At 35.9% G+C, this 17,384-nt stretch overlaps 1 protein-coding gene across 4 annotated transcripts in view; it reads right to left on the bottom strand.

Moving 5' to 3' along the window:
- Window positions 1-17,384, bottom strand: part of SEC22A (SEC22 homolog A, vesicle trafficking protein) — a 73,179-nt gene that overhangs the window by 25,160 nt on the left and 30,635 nt on the right. For 3 of the 4 annotated variants that reach the window (XM_081235642.1, XM_081235643.1, XM_081235641.1), the window contains one exon: window positions 904-1,019. In XM_081235642.1, coding sequence (XP_081091768.1) covers window positions 904-1,019 — 116 coding nt within the window. Of the gene's footprint in view, window positions 1-898; window positions 1,020-17,384 lie in introns of all 4 variants that reach the window. The other variant, XM_081235644.1, reaches the window with a different exon arrangement.

Raw genomic sequence — 17,384 nt, 5'->3', positions numbered from 1 at the left:
AGGGTACTCAAAATGGCACTCTCTTGAGTATTCCCCCAAACTAACAGCTATTTAAAAACAGAATAGAAGGTGTCTTGATTGGGTTTTTACAAATGATATTCTTGGCTTAATACTGGCCACAGAAAGAGAACTAATTTACAATGTGAGAGTGTCAAAAAAATCTTCAGGGAAAGTGAGTAGAAACAGGGAAAGGAAGGCTGAGATGTGCTTAACTTTAAGAAAAGGAGTTTCAGAAGTTTACAAAAAGAATAAGAGAAAAAGTATACTCTGATACCTTTAGTCTCTGGAAGAAACTCCTCTGGAAAACAAAATAGTTGGCAATATCTCAAGAAATTAGTGATTTCACAGGCAGCCACCAGTAAAAAAGGAAAAGGAGCAGATAACTAGGTAGGAATACCCTGCGGTAGGACAAAAACCTGCCCATGAATGCCCTCTTTTTTCTACTACTCCTCTCTGTCCACTCAGATCCTTCTAGGTCCCGTTCACCCCTCCCAGAGTTTCCCTCACAACAGAGCTTCCTTCTCCTAACCTGACTCACATTGACCACTCCTCTTCCAAACTTTCTGTACTTGACATTTGTTTGTGGACTTCTTTGCCTCCCCAATTCAATTCTAGGGTCTGAGACTGCAGGGCCCTCGTCACACGTATCTTGGTGTCCCCAGAATACCTCTAAACAGTACCTCCTGGGAGAGTAGATAATAAATAGATATGTGTTAATTAGGTCAAAGAAGTCAACTAGAAATCAGTGTTTTTAGAGGAAGGGGAAACTAGAGTAGGTATGAAGAATACAAAATCTGAGCATGCATTTTAAGTTGTACTAATACCCAGATCAATTTAAATCAATTGTGTAACAAGTAGAATCAAAAGGCATAGTCACCTGAAATTGCAAAAATAGCACAGTACCTGCAGGAGACTTTCTATGGCATGAAAGCCTCGAATTAAATTCAGAGCTGCGCATAAAAGACTAAGGATAAATGCCACAATCCCTGACAGAGTTGCTGGTTCCAGTCGCTGGTGAGCTGGAAAATAAAAGAAATGATTAGGAATAAACATCAATATCTCACGTCAATACCTACACGTATGTAAAATGAAATTCACTGCTCAATTTAAAGGGGTCAAATACTGATGAATCTTTATAAAATTATTTAATAATGCACCTTAGAAATTAAATATTTTTTAAAATGCAAAATGTCTGACATGACAGCTTAATTTCCCTGAACTCAAATTAACTTCTTTTTCTCTACACTTTTAACAAAGACACCTAATTTGCATTTGGGGTATACAGTGCTAAGATGTCCTCATATCTGGCAGTAAATCATATAGGAAAAACCCTTATGCCTAAATATGTCTACCATTTACAAGGAGCTGCAAATATTTGCAAAGGTGAGTCTGCTCAGAAATTCACTACATAATTCCAACTTTTTCTGAAAATGCTTAGAAAACATTTTTAAGGACAAACATAGATTGCTTTTAAGCAAAGCTCTTCCTTATTTGGGTTCCAGGTCTATAAATACCACAGGATATATGCGAAAGCTCATCTATAATCACCTATCTGAACTCTACAGTAGAATGGATTCTTACAGTTATGAGGTTCCTGGTCTCTGAAGACCACTTGAAAGTAAAAAAGCTAAAACAACAGTTGAAGAAGTTGCAGCATAAGATATTTAGATATACAATAGCTTTCCTTCATCATCTTGCAGTTAACAGAATTAACTATAGAGTCTAAATGAAAACACAAAACTAAATAATCATCTAGACCTCAAAAGGGAGAAAGAGAGGACAACAGAACTACATTTAGACCATTTTATTTAAATCACTGAAGTGTAAAAGCCCTAACAATGAAGTTAATGAGGTGGAACATTAATATAAGGAAGGGCTTAAATCTTTGCAACTTATATTCAGCCATTACAGCAGAAAAGCTTCCCTAAACAATTCATAAAAACACGAAAACCCACATGTCCCAAAAAAGTATTTATTCCTCAGGTTCAGCAGAAAATCCACCTAATACAGGATGAGTTTTCTTAAATTTCTTCTGTGCCCAAGCTGACTGCTTGGTCTCCCAATCAATTTCCTTGAGATTTTAATATGAAAACAAAAAACTAAATGCCTTTGTAAAGTATTGATACTAAATTTTCTATCACTACAGAAAAAAATCTCGCAATTTGAAAATCTATCCAGCTGGTCTATCAATTAGTCATGTTTTACATCCCTCCCTCCATGCTTCCTCACTCCCTCTGAGTAGTAATGGGGAACTGGGCTTTAAGTAAAAAAGAGATCCTTAACAAGGGCCTCAAGCATAAAGCCACCTGATAACTAAATAGATTATAGAAATAATATTTCTAAAGTATACAAAGCAAGTTTACCTTACAAAAAAACCAAACAATATTCTGTATTGTAATTAAGAACCACAGCTTTTTTTTTTTTTTTTTTCTTTATGCGGTACACAGGCCTCTCTCTCACTGCCACGGCCTCTCCCGTCGCGGAGCACAGGCTCCGGAGGCGCAGGCTCAGTGGCCATGGCTCACAGGCCCAGCCGCTCCGCGGCATGTGAGATCTTCCCGGACCGGGGCACAAACCCATGTCCCCTGCATCGGCAGGAGGACTCTCAACCACTGCGCCACCAGGGAAGCCCCCATACCTTTTTTAAAAAAAAAATTTTAATGAGAATTCAGATAGCACTCCATCCTTATCATTCTTTAATATAACTTGGAAGTTAACCATAGTTTTAATTTGCATTTTCATTACAATTAATGTAGTTATCATGAGTTTTTTTTAAACATACTTATTTATAGTATATATATTTGTGTGTATGGTATAATGTCACTTTTATATGTATATAAACACACATACATGCATACATAGAAAGACAAAAAACTGAACAGATATACATCAAGATGTAAAACACTATTACAATAAAGCTGCAATAAAGTTTCAATCAAAATTTTTTTCATACCAAAAACTGAGATATGAATAACATATAACACTGTGTAGTTTAAGGTGTACAATGTGTTTTGATACATTTGTATATTACAATATGACCATCATAGTGTTAGCTAACACCTCTATCATGTCACATAATTATAATTTTTGTTTTGTTTTTTAACATCTTTATTAGAGTATAATTGCTTTACAATGGTGTGTCAGTTTCTGCTCTATAACAAAGTGAATCAGTTATACATATACATATGTCCCCATATCTCTTCCCTCTTGCATCTCCCTCCCTCCCACCCTCCCTATGCCACCCCTCTAGGTGGTCACAAAGCACAGAGCTGATCTCCCTGTGCTCTGTGGCTGCTTCCCACTAGTTATCTATTTTACATTTGAAGAACCATAGCCTTTTGTGGTCAAGTAAGGAATGGCCATTCTTTTTTTTTTTTTTTTTACATCTTTATTGGAGTATAATTGCTTTACAATGGTGTGTTAGTTTCTGCTTTATAACAAAGTGAATCAGTTATACATATACATATGTTCCCATATCTCTTCCCTCTTGCGTCTCCCTCCCTCCCACCCTCCCTATCGCACCCCTCTAGGTGGTCACAAAGCACCGAGCTGATCTCCCTGTGCTATGCGGCTGCTTCCCACTAGCTATCTATTTTACGTTTGGTAGTGTATATATGTCCATGCCACTCTCTCGCTTTGTCACAGCTTACCCTTCCCCCTCCCCATATCCTCAAGTCCATTCTCTAGTAGGTCTGTGTCTTTATTCCTGTCTTACCCCTAGGTTCTTCATGACATTTTTTTTTTCTTAAATTCCATATATATGTGTCAGCATACGGTATTTGTCTTTCTCTTTCTGACTTACTTTACTCTGTATGACAGACTCTAGGTGGCCATGCTTGAACAGAAAAATATTACCATTTTAATGTGTTGATCAATACCTATTTAAAAAATAAATAATATGTCTATACAAATTAAATATTTACTCAGTTGCTAACACTTGCCTCTTGCCCTTGGAGCACTCTCTTTATAATGATAGTATACCATTTATAAATTAATTATTTCAAATGACCAGAAATATTTTTAAAGACATGAAAGCAAATGACAAGCCTCCTTTAACAAGGACAAGGCACACATCATGCTGAAGGATAGGCTGGAGAAGCGCCAAATCACCGTGAGAAAGGAAATCCTCAAGTGGAGATTCCCCCACTCCCACCCTACCCCCTTCCTAAGACCCGTGGGAATGCTTACTAAGAAAAAACTCCATCTGCACAGAATGTGAGGGTGACACTTTCTCATTTTAACAAATTGAACAAGATATTTAATCACATTTTAATGTATTGTTGTATAATATTCTTTATTTCATAAAACAGATTTTCTATCAATTGTTATCCACAAATGCTTACTTCACACCTCAATCTGGCACCATGATAGGTACAGAGCAGATTTGGAACAGTAAGAAATGAAGAAATAAGAGGCGATGTAGAAAAAAATAATTTTGTTGAATTCAAAAGAGTGTCACCTGGTCAGTTTTTGTTTTGTTTTGCTATTATTGTCTTCTGCTACAATGCTTTTTCTTTAATTAGTCTCCTTGAGCCCAATAATTGCATTTTCATGACAAAATTAAAATTTTTATGTACCAACGATTAATGGAGAGTTTACAGAAATTCCTAAAGAAATAAGAGTAAATCCTTTGGAACAAAAGGGCTATTGGTTATAGTGAATTAATATATTTATTAAGCAAATACTTTTTGTCATGATTCTGTGTAAGATGCTGTGTTTTAGAGGATAAAAGAAATGAATTACACAATCTGCCCTCATGGCACTTCTAGTCTTTTAAAGGGAAATGGACTGATAAGCACATGAAAGTAATAAGTATTCTAAACTAAAAGAGTTAAAGAATTCTGAAAAGGAAAGATAACTAGGGGAAAGGTGGTGACACAAGACTGGTAAGAGAACCAAGGGAGATCTTTAAAGATGGTTAAAATTTAGACAGGTACAAATGGGAAGAACTGCATTCCATGCAGAGAAAAGAATATGAGGAGCCTGGAGATGGAAATGGGAGAAGCAAATAATAACAGCATCAACAAAAACTATTGCTGCTACTCCTACTAATCCTTCTAAAAGTGGCTGCTTTCAATGTGCCAGGCACCAACTGCTTTATATACATAATCTCATTTTATCCTTCCAAGAACCCAATGCAGTAGGCAGTATAGTTATCCTAGTTTTTTCAGACAGGAGACTAAGGTTTAGGGAAATTGAGAAATGTGCCCAAATTGGGTAAAGGAACTGGGATTTAAATCTAGGTAGCCTGACTCTAGAACTCATGTTCTTAACTACTTTGCTATTGGGCATTGCTACTGGTTTTGCTTTGCTCAAAAAGATGTTTATAAGAGTAGGAAGAAATAAGGTCAGAAAGGGAGGCTGAAGCAAATTAACCGTCTGAAACACTAGGCTAAAAATTATGGGCAAATTAGACAATGGGGAAACACCGAAGAGCAAGAGATTGATGATTAAAGCTGTGCTTAAAGAATATTAATCTGTTAATGGGTTGTAAAGAGATTAAAAGTAGGGAGAGATAAATAATATTTTTTTAGTGCCTTCTCACTAGGTATACACTATCCCATTTATCCTTCAAAACAGAGTACTTCATGAGGTTAAGAATGACTAACTTCTCTGTGTCTGAATCTTCTCATCTATAAATTGAGGTTAAATAATTTGCTCTAAGCCAGACAGCTAGTAAGTGCCATCTTCACAATTAGCACTTGGGTCTGAAAAGCCCATGCTCTTTCTACAATTTTGTATTAGGAAATTCATGAGAGAGTCACTGCAAAAGACTTACTGAAATGAGGACCTAAATTAGGATAGTGACAGTAGAAGTGGAGAAGAAGAAAGAGGGGAGAGAGATCACAGAGGCTAAAACTATTAGGCTTGGCAACTAACTAGATGTGGGAAACAAATGAGAAAAAATCAAGGAAAATGCCAAGGTTTGAAGTGTGGGTGATTGGAAAGATAAGGGTGCTATTAACAGACCCAGTGGAAGAAACTCAGGTTTGACCAAGTATGGAGACATTTTAAACATATCAAACTTGAAGTGATGGTGAGGCATGTTTAATAAGCAACTGAAGAATGTAAAAGCAGTGAGCTGGAGAAACAGATGAGGTCTGCGTATGATGGAATGGGTTCGGATGAGATTACCAATGAAAGAAGTGGGCCAAGGGCAAATCCTTGGTAAACACTACCTTTACAGGGAGGAAGAGGAGGCAGGGAAGACAGATGTAAAACAACCGGAAGAGGAAAGAGCCACAGAAGCCTAGGAAGGGGAGACCATCAAGAAGAAAGACATGGCTTACAAAGCCTGTAAACAGGCCAAAGACAATCTGAACTGAAAAAGAAAAAAAAAAAAAAATTAGATTTATTGACTAAGAGATGGTTTCGACCCTTCATAAAATAGTTTCAGAAGAGTGGCTGAAGGCAAAATTCAGACAGCAAAAGGTTAAATAACTGGTGAAGGTAAGAGATAGAAGCAGTAAGTGAACAATTCTGCAGTTACAGGAGAGGAAAACAGGATGACAGCTTGACAGATACAACAGGATTGAAAAATAGTTATTTTCCCCCTGTAATGGTGTGGAGGAGGGAGATTTTAATACATTTATAGGTGTAACAACAAAATTCAGTGAAGATGAAATAGAAGAATCAAGAGAAAGGAAAAATAATTGGTGAAACAGAGTACCAGAACAGTGAGAATGAGGATTCAAAAAGATGGTACCATTCTAACCCTCAAACCTCATCCTAATAACAGTGTCTATGCTCTGAGTCAAAGATAAAGTTCAGAAGGTGCAGTTATTCAGTGATGCCCAAAATATCTGGAGAAAAAGGTTTTCGAACATTAGAGAGAGATTTCAAGTCAGTTCTATCTAAATGAACATAATTTATTACTATATTATGACTAAATGGACTAATTGTATGGTACAAAAACACACTATTCTTTTCACTATGAGGCCCTTTCTTATCATCACCACCTGTCAAAACCTGCATGTCCTTCAAGGCTCCAAGGTCTAAAAGTGTTACTTTCTTTTTATCTCTTTTAGAGCATGTATTGCATTCTACCTTGTATTTTACTTATTGACTTTTAGTTGCTTTTCCCATCTTGAAAGCAGATAATGTGCTTATTATCTTTATAAAATGCCCTACAATACTTAGTATAATACTTTGGAGAAAACTAAGCAATAAATACTTGTTAGATTGTGAGGGGGGGGGGTGTGTGTGTAAGAGAAAGAGATTGGGAAATCTACTTGCCTTGTGGGGTACCAGCCAAATACAGCAGCATTTGCAGGCAATTGACAAATTGTCTAGAAAATTATATAGATTGAAAAAAAGACTGATTAACCAAGTATTTATCTTAAAAATAGAGGTGTCGGGCCTCCCTGGTGGCGCAGTGGTTGAGAGTCCGCCTGCGGATGCAGGGGATACGGGTTCGTGCCCCGGTCTGGGAGGATCCCATATGCAGCGGAGCGGCTGGGCCCGTGAGCCATGGCCGCTGGGCCTGTGCGTCCGGAGCCTGTGCTCCGCAACGGGAGAGGCCACAACAGTGAGAGGCCCGCATACCGCAAAAAGAAAAAAAAAAAAAAAAAAAAAAAAAATAGAGGTGTCAAAGAAACTGAGAAAGGTGTATTAAGTTTAGGGTTTCAGGAAGTGTTTTTTTTTAATTTTAAAGGATATAAAATTTAAAAGAATAACAACATTAAATGTTGATGAGGATACAGGGCAATCAAAACTCTCATACGTTGCTTGTGGGAATGTAAAATGGCACAACTATTTTAAAAAACTGGCAGTTTCATAAAGAGTTAAACATGCACCGAACCCCTGACCTAGCAATTCCACTCCTACTACTTACTCAAGAGAAATGAAAACATATGTCAACAAAAGATGAATGTTTATAACAGGTTTATTTACAATAACCAAAAACTGGAAACAAGCTAATGTCCAATGTTTATCCACTCTGGAAAAACAAATTGTAGTATGTTCACACAGTGACTACTACTCAGCAATAAAGAGCAACAAACTATAGAGACAAGCAACATATACATATGATGTGTTGAGCAAAAGCAGCGGAACACAAGAATTACATGATATAATCTTGTTTATATCAGGTTCTAGAACAAATAAAACTAATTTAAAGTAAAAAAATCTGAACATTGGTTGTCTGGAGTGGGGCAGAGACTGACTGGGAAGGGACACAAAGGAACTTTTGGGGAGATGGAAATGGTCTACACTGTGATAGGGGAATGTACTAATCATGGTTTTTTACTCTGTATTTTTGGTACTTTGGCATCTTGGGGCCTTGCTGACATCAGAGGACTGCCCGTCCCAGGACTATCTAATTCCTAGAGATAGCAAACAACTCGCCTGCAAGAGTGCCTTTCATAAGCAAACCTCTAATCTGAAGCCGACACTCCTAACTATCTGCTCTATGGGGTTCTCACACTCAGGGCCACTATTCCTCTGCCCAAATCACAGCACGGTCAGGTATCAGATAAAGACCCCTATGTCCCACAGCTCACTAAAAGTATTCAAACTAGCCAATTCTAAACCTGCTTACTCTGCCTCTCCAGTTCCTTCCTGGGGAAATCACACTAAAGGCTCTTGCCCACATTTCCCTCCTGCTCCTTTGCCTCCTGACCCTCACTGACACTTCCCCATGTGGCTGCTGGTGCTGTACTCCCTTCTCTTGGGATCCATGAGAACTATCTTTTCAACAGCTGTTGCCTCCTAATCTGTTGGCCTTGTCATACTTGAATAACAGTAAAATCTACATTTTGAAACAGGGTGTGGTTTATATAACTGTATCCATTTGTTGAAACCATATAGCAAATATTTATACATTTCAATATGTGCAAATTTCCCTTAAAAAAGAAAGAACCGTGGGAGGTACAAACTATTGGGTGTAAGATAGGCTCAGTGATGTATTATACAACATGGGAAATATAGCCAATATTTTTTAATAACTGCAAATGTAAAGTAACTTTTATAAATTGTATAAAAAATTAATTAAAAAAGAAAAATAGAACTGTAGAAATTATCAAGTAGGTAAGTGGGGAGGGAATGGAGGTATAGATGAAACAAGAATGTCAAAATGTTGATATAGTTATTATAGTTGGGTGATGTGTTAGTTATAATATTCTATTTACTTGATATATGTTTAAATTTTTCTAAAATAAAATGTTTAAAAAAGAAAACAAGTAAAAGAGGACATAGTATTTAACATACTGACCCCAGCAGAACATCTGTAGACTTCAGAAAATAATAATATGGTAAAAAAAAAAAAAAATATGCCTGACTGTGGAGAGACAGGTCACAAGGTTAGGAAGAGGAAAAAAAAAAGTTAATAAATACAAGAAAAAAGAAATCAAAAGTAAGATATTGTAATAGAGAAAAAGGTCTGCAAAATAAGGTTTATCAAATACCTATTAACCCGATTCCAAAATAAAGTAAATTTATTTAGGAAATAAAATTGTAAAACAGGAAAGTATATTTAAATTGGAAGACTACAGAAAATATTAAGCAGGCCTGGTCTGAATTAAAAACAAATTTAAAGTTAATATTAAAATAATTTCTAATTGTGAATTACTTTAAAAACTTCTCTTCCTTTAGACTTTTCTCTCTTTCTTAAAACCACAACAATTCCCAAATTCTCCCCATTTTTCAAGTATCTCGTATTTGGTTATCCAAGCTACCACTGCAGTCTACAGGTCAGAGTGGAGACTTACGGAAGTCAAGTAATACAAGGAGTTTCTAGTAGAGTCTGCCTCCTAGTAGGTCAAGTTGGACCCCTACCTTAAATTAAGGTAATTCTCCTGGATCCTGAGTGTGTATGTTAATGGACATATATTCTTAGCAACTGCCAAGCCTATGGAATTAAAAATATTTGAGAAGGAAAGGCCAATGGAAGTCTTGGAGCTCCCCCAACCCAAATATCATAAAAATATTAATCCCTAGGGTAAGTGCAGAGATCAGTGCCACCATCCAAGGCTTGTTTAAAAAGACACATGTATGGCGATTCCTATTACACTCCTTTTTAACTCTCTAGTTTGTCTCCAAAATGGGTGCATCTTAGAGGATGACAAAAGATTACTGTAGGTTCCAATTGCACATGCTTTTCCAGATGTGGTCTCCATGTGGAACAAATCAATTAATCCCCTGGCACATAGGTACTAATTTTTGAACACTTTTTTTTTCCTCTATCCTAGTAAACAGAGAAAATCAGAAGCATTTTGCTTTTACTTAGTAGAGATATCAGTACATTTATGATATTGCCACCAGGTTATATCAACTATGTGCCACTGATTAGTCGATAGCAGGGGTTGCCAGACATGACCCATAGGCCAAATCCAGCCTAGCACAAATTTTTGTAAATAAAGTTTTACTGCAACACAGCTCCACCTATTCTTTTCCATACTGTATATGGTTGTTTTCATACTACACCAGCAGAGTTGAGTAGTTGAAAGACAGACCATATGGCCTGTAAAACCTTTACTACCTGGCCTTTTACAGAAAAAGTTTGCTAACTCTTGGCTTACAAAGGACCTAACATCTTAACACCTCATAGGACATTATATTAATCTACTTTACTGATGACCTCATGCTGATAGTACCTGAAGAACAGACAGTATATGCCTTAGATACCTTGGGATGACATGTATATGCCAGAGGGTAAAAAATAATCACAGGGCTTCCCTGGTGGCGCAGTGGTTGAGAGTCCGCCTGCCAATTCAGGGGACATGGGTTCGTGCCCCAGTCCAGGAAGATCCCACATGCCGTGGGACAGCTAGGCCCATGAGCCATGGCCACTGAGCCTGTGCGTCCAGAGCCTGTGCTCCGCAACGGGAGAGGCAACAACAGTGAGAGGCCCACGTACCGCAAAAAAAAAAAAAAAAAAAAAAATCACAAAATTAGAAAAGTCTACAACCTCAGTCAAGTTTCAGGTAGTTAAAGATCTAGAGTACACTGAAAGTAAAGATCAAGTTGCACCTTTCAACCCATACCACTAAGAAAACATATACTTCTAGAAACATATGCCTTCTAGATTTCAGTACGACGCTCCAACTTGTTTACTACATGACAATAGTTGAGGAGGGCCCAGAGCAACAGAAGGATCCAGACTTCAATACAGGACATTCTGCCACTCAGCGCTTAGGACCCATGGATCCAGTGGTGCTCAAAGTATCTGTGGAAAACAGGGATGATGTTTTGAGCCTGTTGCAAACCTGGAAAGAAGAATCATAAAAGAGGCTCCAGGTATTCTGAAGCAATGACACGGCCCTTAGGCAAAACCTGTTTTCATTTTGAGAACTAATTCTTGGCTTGCTTGTTAGCCATGGCAGAACCTAGTGGCCCTACCACAAAATATTAGATATATACTATAAAACCCAAAGCAACCACAAAAACAAACAAATGAAATAAGGAGGTAAAGTAAGCCAACAAAGAACAGAAAACAGATCAAAAGTAACCAATACAAAAAGAGGGAGGAAAAGAGAAAAGTGATCAAAACCAGAAAGGACAAAAAGAAAACAAATAGCCAAGATGGTGGGTTTCAACCCAACCATATCAATAATCACATTAAATATAAATGATCTAAACACCTAAATAAAATGGCAGATATTGTCAAATTGGATTTTTTTTTCAAAAGACCCAACTACCTGATACCTAAAAGAAACCTCTTTAAATATAAAGACACAACAGTCTCCCAAGGCAACAGAAATAAAAGCAAAAGTAAACAAATGGGACCTAACCAAACTTACAAGCTTTTGTACAGCAAAGGAAACCATAAGTGAAACAAATAGACAACCTATGGACTGGGAGAAAATATTTGCAAATGATGCGACCAACAAAGGCTTAATTTCCAAAATATACAAACAGCTCATACAACTGAATAACAAAAAACAAACAACCCAATCAAAAAATGGACAGAAGACCTAAATAGACATTTCTCCAAAGAGACATACAGATGGTCAACAGGCACATAAAAAGATGCTCAACATCGCTAATTATTAGAGAAATGCAAATCAAAACTACAATGACGTACCACCTCACATGGGTCCGGATGGCCATCATTAAAAAGTCTACAAGTAACAAATGCTGGAAAGGGTATGGAGAAAAGGGAACCTTCCTACACTGTTGGTGGGAATGTAAATTGGTGCAGTATGCACCAATGTAAATTGGAGAACAGTATGGAGGTTCCTCAGAAAACTAAAAATAGAGTTGCCATATGATCCAGCAATCCCACTCCTGGGCATATATCCGGACAAAACTATAATTTGAAAAGATACATGCACCCCAACATTCACTGCAGCACTATTTAATCCTTTTACATTTATTGAGACTTGTTTTATTCCCTCAGAGTATAGTCTGTCTTAGTCATTTTTCTGTGTTCATTTGAAAAGAATGTGTATTCTACTGTTATTGGGTAGCTGATCACCCAATATAATATCAGTGATTAATATCAATAGCCAAGACATGGAAGCAACTTAAATATCCACTGACAGATGAAAGGATAAAGATGATGTGGTACATATATACAATGGAATACTCAGTTTTAAAATGAATGAAATAATGCCATTTACAGCAATTATCATACTAAGTGAAGTAAGTCAGAAAGAGAAAGACAAATACCGTATGATATCACTTATATGTGGATTCTAAAATATGACACAAATGAACATATCTATGAAACAGAAACAGACCCACAGACATAGAGAACAGACTTGTGGTAGCCAAGGTGGAAGGAGGGTGGGGGAGGGATGGACTGGGAGTTTGGGATTAGTAGATGCAAACTATTATACATAGAATGGATGAACAACAAGGTCCTACTGTACAGCAGAGGGAAGTATATTCAATATCCTGTGATAAACCTTAATGGAAAAGAATATGAAAAACAATGTGTGTGTGTGTGTGTGTGTATATAACTCAATCACTTTGCTGTACAGTAGAAATTAACATAACATTGTAAATCAACTATACTTCAATAGAATAAATTTAAAATATATATATAAAGCACAAAAATGGTAAAAGAAAGATGGTAAAGACATACCATTCCAACATTAATTTAAAAAAAAGAAGATACCATGGCTATATTAATAAAGTAGACTGCAGAGCTAAGAATGCTACTAGGTATGAAGAAAGTAATTTCAAAGTGACAAAGGTGTGCATGCACCAAGAGAACAAAACAATACTAAATATTTAACAAGATTTAAAATATACAAAATGAAAACAACAGACCTAAAAGTAGAAAAATATAAATTCACAAATATAGTCAGAAATTTCAACACCCCTTTCTCAATAATTAATGAAGTAGACAGAAAAATCAGAAAGATATAAAAGACTTGAACATCATCAACCAACCTGGTCTAAATGATATTAATCACTGATATTATACTGGGTGATCAGCTACCCAATAACAGTAGAATACACATTCTTTTCAAATGAACACAGAAAAATGACTAAGACAGACTATACTCTGAGGGAATAAAACAAGTCTCAATAAATGTAAAAGGATTAAAATCATACAAACTTTGGTATCTGGCTACAATGAAACTAAATTTGAAATCAGCTAACAGAAAGACATCTGGAAAATCTCTAAATATTTAAAGCTGTGTAACACATTCCTAACAAATCCATGGATAGCAAAAGAAATCAAAAGGGAAATTAAAAAGCATTCTGAAAGTGAAAATACAATTCATTTAAATGTATGAAATCTAGCTAAAACAATATTTAGAGGGAAATACATACTACTAAATGCCTGTATTAGAAAAGAAAGTTCTGAAATAAATGACCTCAACTTCTACCTTCATAACCTAGAAAAAGAAAAGCAAGCTAAACCCTAAGGAAGCAAAAGACAGGAAGTAATAAACATCAGAACATAAATCATGAAACAGAAAACATAAACAATAAAATGTCAAAGAAAGCAAAAGCTGGTTCTTTAAGAAAATCAATAAAAATTATAAACTCTAGTAAGACTGATGCCAAACTTTATGCCAAACAATTCAATAACTTAGGTGAAACAGACAGAATCCTTAAAAGAAACAAACTACTAAAACTCAGTCAAGAAGAAACAGATAACTTGAATAACCCTACATTCACCAAAGAAACTGATTGGTGGTTAAAAACCTTATCACAAAGAAAACCAGAAGCTCGAAAGGCTTCACTTACTAAACACCTAAAGAAGAAGAAATAAAAATTCTACAGAAAGGTTTCTCAGATTTTGAAGTAGAGGGAATACTTCCCAATTTATTCTATGAGTCCAGTTTTTTCCTGATAGCAAAACCAGACAAAAAACATCACAAAAGAGGAAAACTACAAACCAATTCCCTCATGAATACAGATACAATATCTTAACAAAATTTCAGCAAATTGGATCTGACGATATATAAACAGGATAATACATCATGACCCAGTGGGGTTTATCACAGAACTGCAAGGTTTATTTAACATTTGAAAAGCTAACAATGTAATTTACCACATAAAGACTTTAAAAAGAAAAATTATACAATCATCTCAATAAATGCAGACAAAAAACATGCTGACAAAGCATGTGACAGAATTCAACTTCGGTTCCTGATAAAAACCTAATTCATCAAACTGGGAATATAATGGAATTTTCTCAACCTGGTAAAAAGGCATCAATATAAACCCTAAGTTAACATCATATTATGTTTAACTCTTTAAGACTGAGCTTTCCCTGGTAACATCAAAATCAGGAACAATGCAAGAATATCCATCCTTGCTACTTCATTCTTTCAGGATATTTTTGTTAGGCACAGAATTCTCATTTGCAGTTATTTTCTTTTGTCCTTTAGAAGATATCATTGTCTTCTGGCTTCCATGGTTCCTGAGACCATGTGTGTGTGCACGCACATGCATATGTGTTCCTAATAGTTTGCATTCACAGTCTAGTCTCTTCAGGAGCCTGGTTATTTATAATTGTTTGCCATTCTATTTTCAAAATCTTGTTGTAGACATAATTTGAAGCTTGTGAGACTATTTCTTCCAGGAAATTTATTTGTTTGCTTCTGCCAGGATCTCTGGAACAAAGCACTGTGTAATCAGCTCAACCCAATTTTAGAGACCAATATGATTCAAAACTAAGCTGTAGTCCCGGTAAAAGCCTGTCTACTTCGTATTCCTGTCTACCCATACTCCTAGAGTGCAAACATGCAAAATCGTAACCCAAAGCTGAAGGGTTGCTCATGAGGTTCACCACTTTGGTGGGCTCTGCTCTAATCCCTGTCTCCCAAGTCTTGAGAGGACGTCAGCAGTTCCCTTCAGAACTGGTAAAAGCCCCCAAAGGAAAAGTAGCTCCAAACATTGGGCTCATCTCCCTGAGCCTCCATTCTCCCCTGTATCCTAGTAATTCTTAGTAATCTTGTTGGATCTCCAAAGACTTCAGGAAGATTATATTTTAGATTAATTCTATATTATATTAGACCTATATATTCTATATAATATATACATTCCATTTAGCTTTTCTACATGTATTTAGCAGGACTGTTGGTCTGAATTACCTATTCCATCATTACTGGAAGTCTTCAAAGTAATAACCCCTTCATTTATTACTGATTTTAAAAACTGAAATATAATCCAAATACAATAAAATTCACCCTTTTAAAGTGTACAATTCAGAAGTTTTTAGTATATTCACAGACTTGTACAATCATCATCTAATTCCATAACATTTTTATCACCTTAAAAAGAAACCTCATAACCATTAATAGTTATCACTGCCTATTTCCCTCCAGCTCCCATCAACTGCTAATATACTTTCTGTCTCTATGGATTTGCCTATTCTGGACATTTTGTATAAATGAATTATAATTATGTGACCTTTTGTATCTGGCTTCTTTCACTTCTTTCATGTTTTTAATTTCACCCATATTGTACCATGTATCAATACTTCATTCCTTTTTTATTGATTAGTAATATTTCATTGCTTGAATATGTCATATTTTGTTTATCCATTCATCAGTTGATGTACATTTGGGTTATTTCCACTTTTTAGCTGCTATGAATATTCGTGTACCCATTTTTGTTTAGACATACATTTTCAATTTCTGGGGTATGTACCCATAAGTAGAATTGCTGGGTCATATGGTAACACTATGTTTACCCTTTTGAGAACTTCCAAACTGTTTTCCAAAGCAGCTGCACCACTTTACAACCCCATCGACAACGTAAGAAGGTTCCAATTTCTCCACATCCTTGCCCACGCTTGTTATTGACTGTCTTTTTTATTATAGTCATCCCAGCGGGTGTGAAGTGGTATCTCCTTATCACTTTGCTTTGCATTTTACTAATGACCAATAATGTTCAGCATCTTTTCATGTGCTAGTTGCACATTTTCTTTGTAGAAATGTGTATTCAAATTCTTTTCTCATTTTAATACTGAATTGTTGTATTGTTACTTGAGTTATGTTACTTGTATATTCTGGACACAAGTGCCTTAGAAGATATATGATTTGCAAATATTTTCTCCGTGTCTGTGAATTCTTTTCAAATTCTTGAGTGTCTTTTGAAGAACAAAATTTCTAATTTTGATGAGATCTATCTTGTCTATTTTTTCTTTTTTCATTGTGTTTTTGGTGTCAAATCTAAAAAAAAAAAAAATTGCCTAATACAAAATCGCAAAGATTTACACCTAAGTTTTCTCCTAAGAATCTTATACTTTTAGCTGTTAAATTTAGATCTTTGATTCATTCTGAGTTAGTTTTAACACATTTTGTAAAGTAGGGGTCTAACTTCATTCTTTTGCACGTAGATATCCAGTTGTCCCAGCATCATTTGTTGAAAAGACTATTCTTCCACCATTGTCTTGGCATTCTTCTTAAAAATGAATTGACCATAATGTAAGGCTTTCTTTCTGTATTCTCAGCTCTATTCTGTTGATCTATATGTCTATCCTTATACCAGAACTACATAGTCTTGATTATCTAGCCTGGTAGCAAGTTTGGAAGTGTGAGTCCTCCAACTTTGTTCTTTTTCAAGATTATTTTGACTATTCTTGGCTCCTTGCATTTCCATATGATTTTAGGATCAGCTTGTCAATTTCTGCACAAAAAAATAGCGCTGGACTTTTCACAGAGTTTCATTGTATCTGTGTATCAATTTAGGAGTATAGCTATCATAACAATACTGTCTTCTAATCCATGAACACAGGACTACTTTACTTTCCATTAATTTAGGTCTTCTTTAATTTGTTCCTATGTTTTGTAGTTTTCAGTGTATGAGATTTTCTTTCTTTCTTTTTAGTTGCAAACAACAGAAAGCATAATCTGTCTTGTTTTGGCCAGTAGTTGCTAGGATTTTCTTAATTTTCAGATCGTCCATTGATAGTAGTTAGAATACGACTGATTTTTACATTTTGACCTTGTATCCTACAACCTTACTGGATGCAT

The sequence above is a fragment of the Mesoplodon bidens genome (assembly GCF_964165515.1).
Source record: "Mesoplodon bidens genome assembly, chromosome: 5".
Lineage (NCBI taxonomy): Eukaryota > Metazoa > Chordata > Mammalia > Artiodactyla > Ziphiidae > Mesoplodon > Mesoplodon bidens.
The sequence above is the reverse complement of the archived record's forward strand: the minus strand, read 5'-3'. Positions and strand labels throughout refer to the sequence as shown.